At 36.4% G+C, this 8,568-nt stretch overlaps 1 protein-coding gene across 3 annotated transcripts; it reads left to right on the top strand.

Moving 5' to 3' along the window:
* LOC137944206 (ycf20-like protein) lies at positions 1 to 3,258 on the top strand. Of its 3 annotated transcripts, XM_068789787.1 has the most exons (5): positions 1 to 488; positions 610 to 829; positions 1,483 to 1,659; positions 2,179 to 2,324; positions 2,433 to 3,258. In XM_068789787.1, exons 3-5 carry the CDS (start codon positions 1,490 to 1,492, stop codon positions 2,630 to 2,632), a joined length of 516 nt encoding a protein of 171 aa, XP_068645888.1. In that variant the 5' UTR covers positions 1 to 488; positions 610 to 829; positions 1,483 to 1,489; the 3' UTR covers positions 2,633 to 3,258. The 3 variants fall into 3 exon arrangements, with proteins under 3 accessions (XP_068645888.1, XP_068645886.1, XP_068645887.1); XM_068789785.1 differs by having other exon boundaries at positions 2,179 to 3,258; XM_068789786.1 differs by lacking the exons at positions 1 to 488; positions 610 to 829; positions 1,483 to 1,659 and adding an exon at positions 1,687 to 1,981 and having other exon boundaries at positions 2,179 to 3,258.
* Positions 3,259 to 8,568: the final 5,310 nt, after the last annotated feature.

An 8,568-nucleotide genomic window follows, 5' to 3' on the forward strand; every position in this document is an offset into this window, starting at 1 on the left:
ACGGTTGCAGCTTCCCCTGTCGATGGAAATTTCCCTCTCCTGAGTCCCGACCGATGGGGATTTGAGTATTTCCTTTCTCGTCATCGACTTCGAGTTCTTCAGACGATAAATGAGATTGTCGCATCTCTCTGGTGTTGGGAATCTGCCGCTGTAGACGACAGTGTAGCACCCTACTCCATCTTTATTTGATAGAATTTGTTACCAACACTTAAGAGGAACGCCCGTTTCCCCCTGAACTTTGAGCAGGTAGAATCTCAGCTCTAGTTAACCTTACGCCAGTGATCGCTTTTGCATCGAATTCAACCCGCGCTTCAGCAGTACTGATTAGAGCCCGGTAAATCTCCCCCCACAAATGAAGTCCGGTTATCGTGACCCACATAGAATCTGGATTTGATCATCTTTGGGACTCCTTTCCCGTAAAGCAACCACAGTGTCATCAAACGCACCAAGCCCCGACAACTTCTGTTTTCATATCAATTATCCGTTCAGTAAGTCCCAAATTTTGTGTCGTTGGCTTAAAAGAAAGCTTCCAAATGTCTTCTTACCCTCTGAGAACCGTTTTGCATCCTTAACTTCATACTGTGTTGTGATAGTTGAGTAATTTTGCAGTTAATTCCCTTTTTGAGGGACAAAACTTGGATCGCCGTAACAATGCCAACCGCCCCAATGTTCGAGTGACTCCAATAGGATTTCTATGCGCCTGCAGGTAGCTTGGACAGCGTGTGTATGCCTGATACTTCAGGCGCTGGATTCATCAGAAGTATCCCCAGTTTAGTATTCAATCGAAGCAGCACGTCCATCTAACAAATCCATCTAGGCGCTGTTTCAGGTATGTAGCTTGACCCAATTCTTATCTCCCCTCTCATCTCAGAAATTCTGAAGAGTTTCTTCCTACATTTTCTTCAATGCTAAGTCGTAATTGTACAAATTTTTCTTTTCTCTGTTGTAGTTCGCCAAAACGTAGAAATAAAATTTGTAAAGGCCGGTCGACCTTTTCTGATAAATGATCTCCTTTCGATACATTACATTGATATCTTTACAGCAAAACCATTGTTTAACCAAATAATATCAGCATAATATCATTCCTGTAAATCGAATTTGGAAGATAGCTACTCGTTGGCATTGTCTGCTCTCCAACAATGAAGGGATCGTCGAATAGTAGGTCCCTCCTCTCCTCTTGTTGCTGCTTTCCCATGGACCTTGCCATTGATCCGCTTCCCCCTCCACCCCCAACAAATCCGACCCGCCTCCCCCAAAAAAAAGCACAAAACATTCACCTGTCATTCCTGCTGAGAAATGTTTAAATACATTTTTGATTGTTGGAAAAAATGTTGTAACTCTCTCACCTTCAAAGAAAAATACTGTTTTACTTGTTTGCTTGTCCTGTAAAATAAATGTGCTGACAGTATATATACATAATTTTACACTATGCTTAAACCTATGTGATCATTTCTCCTTTCTACTTGTTGTTCTTGGCTGTAGCTGTAAAATGAGGTCATTTGTGATGCAACCAGCTTTGTCACTGCTGGAAAGTGAAAACTATGATAGGCTGCATTCTGCCCTCACAATATGTGCAATGCAGAGATGGAACCATAGACCTTGCCCTACTAGAAGGATCTGGAAGTTCAACCTAAACGCTGCACCAATTATCAGATGGAGGTTTGCTCTCTCTTTCCATTCAGTTAAATGGATCTCTAATTTATTTTTAATTGTTGAAATACTAGGTGAAAGCAGATAAACACTCAACAGACTATGCAGCCATAGTTAACTATCTTTGGTTGTCTCTCCTCTAGAAGGTGCTTTGTGAGATCATATTTCTGATTTCAATCCTGGGCATTGAATCACAATAAAGAAATTTTTTGTCTACAGCTCCTATCAAAGTCAGCCTACTATGACAATTTACAGATAAAATGTTCCTAGTGTTTCTTTTCACACTACTGAACTCCGAAATTGAGAGTCAGTCAACTGCTTGGAGTTGGAGGTATTATTCTAATAGATCATGTGTGGATGAGGTTCTCTGGTTCATTAAAGGGAAAATATTGCTCTCTTTCACAATCAGGAACTATTTGCCCTTGTATGTGGTTGAATCATTTAGTGCTTTATATGATATGCTCCATCATATATGAACTAAAGGTTTGGATGTTAACTTGATTATGTTGTATCATCTTCATCTCACAGTTATCAGATCAGAAGAGCAAGCTCTAGCATGTCTTTTGCCTTAGACATGGAGGGAGCTCCGGGTAATGGGAACCAAGAGAACCTCAGTGATGCAGATGATGCTGGGCTTGGTGGTACCCGGTTGGGCAGGATTGTCCGAGCTGCTGGTAGGCAGCTACTGCAGAAACTAAATGCTGCTAGGAAGAACTTTCCCATGAAGATATTTCTCCTACTTTTGGGTTTTTACACTGCTAATGCATTGGCCACTATATTAGGACAGACAGGTGACTGGGATGTGCTGGTTGCTGGTGTTGTGGTTGCGGCCATAGAGGGAATTGGGATGCTTGTTTATAAGAAGCCAAAGTCTGTTGTCTCCAACAGCGGGAGATTACAGTCGTTAGTGGTGATGATCAACTTCTGGAAAGCTGGGGTATGTTTGGGTCTTTTTGTGGATGCCTTCAAATTGGGGAGCTGAAGACTCAACTGATCGATCTATAATGTCTACATGATGATGGGTGATTGTGATTTTTCATGATTGGCAAAGATGGCGACAACAAAAGCTTGTTAGTGTCTCATTTCGAGATGACGATTGGTGAGGTCTTCTTTAGCTGGATACTCTTCCATTTCTACAACATACCAAGTAGAAAACGTGAGGTGAGGTTTTGGATTGATCAGAAACAAACCAGGCATTCCTACTATGAAGAAGTTAATGTTGATGTACAGACATGAAACTGTTCTCTGCTAGGCAGACCTTGGCGTTCAACTTATTTCTGTATTGACTGAGGATGTTGCAGCTCGCAAGAAAGGAGGTTCCCAATATGTTTGTTCGTGTCTTTTTTATCATGTGCTGCAAACTACATATTCTGGACATGTTCAGGTTGAAAATGAGGCTAACTTGTTGTTTGCCATTCCATTAACGAGTTACTAGTTACTTTGTCACTGTTATTCTCATATCTTTTCTTATTTGTCTCACTTTCACCTCCACCAAACAGGGCCTAAAACTCTGAATTTCTCTTGCAGGGATACTCTTATTGTTGATTTATTGTAGCCCATAAAAAAAGCCATGTTGTATTTATTGAAATAAATATCAAAATTTGAAAGTTCTGGAGCACTGTAATCTCAAGACGTCGTTGATAATTTGTTTGTTCTGAGATGTCCTACAATTGAAGGCTCTTAACTAATTGCTGATTGCAAGTTCCCATACATGGTGTTTGACAACAGTTAATCCTTTTTAGGTAGAAATGTGTTCACTAGTGCCCCATATTTCCAAGAACTACCTGGAAAACCTTGGGTATGAACTACATTTGTAGGGATTTGAGTGCCTTATTTACACTTTTTATAAACTAAAATAGTAGTCTTTAGAAGTAAACAATTGATAGGTTTTCAGCTTGATATATTCTCATACCTCACACTATTAAAAGGGATCGAAGTCATGGTTAGAGTTACATGGTCTTGTAACTAAGTCTAAGCCTTGAATTTGTTTTTAGATGTACAAATTTGAAGCATGCTTGATATAAATCCATTTCAAGCATAGGTTGAGGATTTTGGAAGTAAAAAATACCCATTTTCCCCTTGGCTTCTGAAATTCAACAACCAAATGAAATAGTTGATGGAAATATTTCAATTTAACCATTGGATATTATCTATCAAAAAATAAAAGTATGACATCTAGAAGAAGTCATCACAATCAACACTTGAATGCCAATGAATTAAAAAATAGATAATTTCAAAATATGATCACCATGATATGGTATTTTTCATATAGCCTATTTCAAATATGGCCCATAGAACTAGTTGCCATTAAACTAGAAAATTTAATAAAAACTTCAATCAAATATTTTATTTGATAAGTGAAAAGGGGGTTCACTATACCACTCATTTTATTGGAATGGTGGTTCTCACTGATAAAGGACGGCTTTCTACCTCTATTTTCTTCTAAGTGAAGTGTCAAATCTTCAAATTGAAAAAAAATGGTTTTAAGTAAAGCTATCTACCACTGTGGTCGTATAGTATATTTAAAGTATATTGTCGTACTTAAAAAAATCAAATTAAAATTATAACTGTCAGAGTGGTTTGTTGAGTTGTATTGGCTAGGTGTTTGTCATGGTATCAGAGCTGGGCACACCACGTCCGACGTTCGAATCCCGTGAGAGGCGGTCAAGAATGGGCGGGGTGGGTGTCAGAGTTGTTCCGTCCACTCTTGTAGGCGGTAGCTTTCCGCACCTAACAGATCGGTCTTTTGGGTGTTTTGGCTAGCCGCTGTCAATAACTACCACCATGATTGTCTAGTAAACTTATATTATGGGGTCTTACTTAAAAATACAACATCTAAGAGGTCATAGTTACAAATACAACGTATGGAAAAGTCATATTAGGAAGATAGCTTTCAAAAAATTGTTCATAAGGTCTATATATAGTAGTAATTAAATAAATATTCTTGCTTCAAACCACTTTAAGAATTTTTTAAAATGAAAATATCTCCTACAATCATACAATAAGAAAACTTTTGCTGGATACAGACACTACGACATGCTTTTTCCTAAACTGCAATGTCCAGTGGGTGCTATCTACGACTATAAGAAAGGTTAAAGGCCAATAAATGCAAACGGTGAATTTTAAAAATAGAAAATATCTCCTGCAATTATACAATAAGAAAACTTTTGCTGGATACTGACACTATGACACGGTTTTTCCTAAACTGCAATGTCCAATGGGTGCCATCTACCAATATAAGAAGGGTTGAATGCCAGTAAGTGCAAACAAAGCATTTTGCCTACAGGAAGAGCAAGGTAAGCTCTATTTTTCTTTCACTTTTGTTTTATTTTTCGTCATTATATTGAAAATCTTTCAATTTAACTAAAAGTTTTTGGTGTCTGTGTTTTGTTTTTTGGGATTTAAGTAAACTTTTTCCTCGCTCTTGTCCCAATTTTTTTTGAAAAGGGTAGAAAGTGAGTTTCCTGACATTCCAATAGGAAATATGGAAAGCATTGGACTAGTGGGAAAGGTAAATCAAGAAGATACAAACAGAAGAAAACTTGTCACAATTTTTTTTTATAAAAATTATTATTTAAAAGTTTATCAAAAGAAATTATTTTTTCATCATTTTGTTTTCTTACGGTAGCATAAACTATCTTTAAGTTTCTTTATATTCTTATTTTCGTTTCAACTTCTCAGAATTCGACAATATGAAGCTATTTGGTGACAATCTAGCATGTTGTCTTCTCAACATAGCATATAAAAGCAAGTGTCCTGATGGAATGCTTATCGATTTTGAGACTCAAGGTCAGGTGTTCAATCCCATTTCAGTTTGTGGAAGAGTAACTAAAGAAATCAAGGTACAATAACTCTTTTCATGACATTCATTTGGGGCTTGATATTTGTAGTGGTTATTTTATATAGACTTGCAAGCATGAGAGGGTAATCGATCTAATATTTGGAGACCATGATTATAATCCTAACCATGCTTATATATAGGTGCCTTCCACATAGTTTACTGCCTTCTTCTCAACTGAATCTATGGTTTCACAATGGAAGAAGTGAAGAATGGTAGTGACTTCTATACCAGCCCCTGAATAGAGGACCACGAAAGTGATGAACGGAGTGGTATACAAATTGAAATGGTGCTCAAAGGGTGGTTTTTGTATGTCCTTCTTAAGCTGTAAATTACAATATCTTTTTATGATTCCTTTCTACGGAATGATGATGTTTTCAATTCTACCAAGTTTCGTATTGTTCCACAAGATGAGATGTATAAATCAAAGCAACATGTAAGGAGGTTTTTTTTTTATTAATTGTGTATAAACGCTATAATTGTGTTGTGTGCCAAAATATGTGACAAAAACCATTTATCCTTCAAGTGACATAAAGCATGATCTAAGGAGGAAGATTCATCAAATGAAAGTAAGGACCACGAGCTTGAAGGATAAGCGAGACATTAATGAAGAACTTACAAGAAGAGGAGCTGAAGAATTGAAGACTGTAGTTTAGGTTATTTATCTGGAACTCAAGAACTCTAATCACAGAAGTAGAAAACCATCCAACTTTCAAATCTTAGGTAAATATTGAATTAGAGCATGAGGACATCAATATTTTTAACCATGTTAAAAATGATTGTACAAATAGTTTAGAAAAGTTCTAAAACTTTGACAAAGCTTTTCATCCAAGTTTAAATGTTGTAAATTTTTTTAGCAACTTTGATCAATCATGTGTGAAACTCTAACTGATCAACCCTTTGATCAATCATATATTATAGTGTTTTATCGATCAGACATAATCCTACAAGTTGATTTAAGACGTCTAATTGATCTCTGATCAATCATAGGCTTGGCAAAAGTCCAAAATTGAAGCCACTAGAAGGGTCAGAACGATCCTACACTTTATGTTTGACGGCGAGGAGTGAGTTTATATTTTTGTGACTATCTCTCTCAAGAAAAGGGTATGTTTATATTTTTATTTTTGTATTTTGATTTCATTTATAAAGGCTTTTCTAGAACTTTGAATGTAGAAGAGTTGGATTTCAGAATATTGATCTAAAGAAGGAAATGCCCACTAGAACTGGAATATAGTTGTTATAAAGAAATCTCTTAGAGAAAGATTTCGGGTGTCTAATAAGTGATTGCACCAATTTGGATGAAGAATTAGTAATTTTTTAAGAGATCTATGGAGGTAATTAAAACTAAGGGGACACCACTTAAAGTTTTAATAAGCACTGAATTCACCCCCTTGGGACCCCACCTACACCAATAGATAGAGGTTGCCACCTCCTCCCTTAGCCAAAGCAACAAACCACATTGGTAGGTGGAGGTCCTCCTTTGCCTTCTCTCACTCCCATTCTCTTGTATCATTGATGTAATAGAAGAGGATACTTTTCCTTGATAAAAGATTAAGTAAATGAATGCCTTTCCACCACCCTTTTCTGTTGGGCAAGGATGGGCAGTGCCATCCCTCTAAATTGAAGAAGTGGGTAGGAGGTCCGGTACCCCTTAATTTTTATTGATGCAAAAAGAGGTGTGGGAGTAACAGGTCCCCCTTCTTGCACAGGAGGTGCTGTCCTACCCCTCTTGGTCCCTACTTGAAATGGGAAAATATGTTTCAGTGGGGTGTGAAGGGACAGCCAAGGGAGTAGAAGGTAGAAGTCCTTTCTTGTGCATGGGAGACGCTGGCTGATTGGGAAAGCAAGGAGAGAGAAAGTGCACCTCAAGGATAGGAAGTGGCCCTACTCCCCACCAACTATATATTTTAAAATTTTTTGTTTAAGATAAATTAAATAAAAATTTTTAAGTTAACATTATTATAGTAAGTTTAGATCTATTTTTAAAGTTAAATATGAATTAAATTATCTTACTTAAAATGAGAAATGTAAGAGGTCATAATTACAAACAAAACACGTAGGAAAGAGCTGCCTTTAAAAAATTCTTTCATGTAGTAGCTATTAAGCATATGGTTTCGGCATAGAACTGCCTAGAGAAATTTAAGAGTGGAAAATCTCTTAGGCTTGCCTTTTGATTTTGAGAGTCAAGCTCAGGTGTTCAATCCCATTTCTGCTAGAGGAATAATACATAAAGAAACATATTTGTATATCAAGGTACAAAAACTCTTCTCATGGCATTCATTTGGGGTTTGATATTTAAAGGGATTATTTCTTATATTAATATAAATGAGGTGATAAAATCATTTTTTAAAATATAGACATGCATGCATGAGAGGGTAATCCATATAAGACTTGTAGACGATTATCGAGTCATAATTTTCCTTTAATTTTTTGTTTTAATGTTGGATTTGAAAATACTATATCAAGATGCTTATACTTTGAAATAAGATATCTAAGAAGTCACATTTGGAGAGAAAAAGTTAAAAATTAACCTTAAAAATCTTTCTAAAAATGTTGTTTTTATTCTTTTTAAATACCTTCTAACCTTGATATGCCAAACAAAGCTTAACATCAATTATCAGCTCTCTCTGCACTTGACTTAGTTGAAAAGTTATTATTATCTACAGGTCTTCAAAGATTTTTACTACCCATTAATAGAGGACAGTGACAGTGACAAAAAAATTGTTTGCAGGTTAAAAAGGTGCTCAATATAGAGGTTAATCTTTTTTATGCTGCAAATTACAATACCCTTTGTAGTTGTTTAGTTACTACAACATGATTACATTTTCATGGCCATGAAATTTTTACAAAACATGTTTTATGAATCCTTCCAAGTAGACAGATAATTACCATCCTAAATAAGAGACATTTTAAAGAGACCTTACAAATGCCATAATTTGAACTGTGCCAAAATCTATTAATTACATGAGATTGCTACTGCCATTGTATGGACGCCTAGAGAAGAGGTTGTTAAGTTGTGGAGTCTAATTAACACCTTACGCAGAGTCGACATGAAGATTACGATTTCCCTAGTTTTCCCT

The sequence above is a fragment of the Aristolochia californica genome, unplaced genomic scaffold (genome assembly GCF_029961685.1).
Source record: "Aristolochia californica isolate CCGP_79_NKW_82.1479 unplaced genomic scaffold, dmAriCali1.0.hap1 SCAF_11, whole genome shotgun sequence".
NCBI classification, from domain to species: Eukaryota; Viridiplantae; Streptophyta; class Magnoliopsida; order Piperales; family Aristolochiaceae; genus Aristolochia; species Aristolochia californica.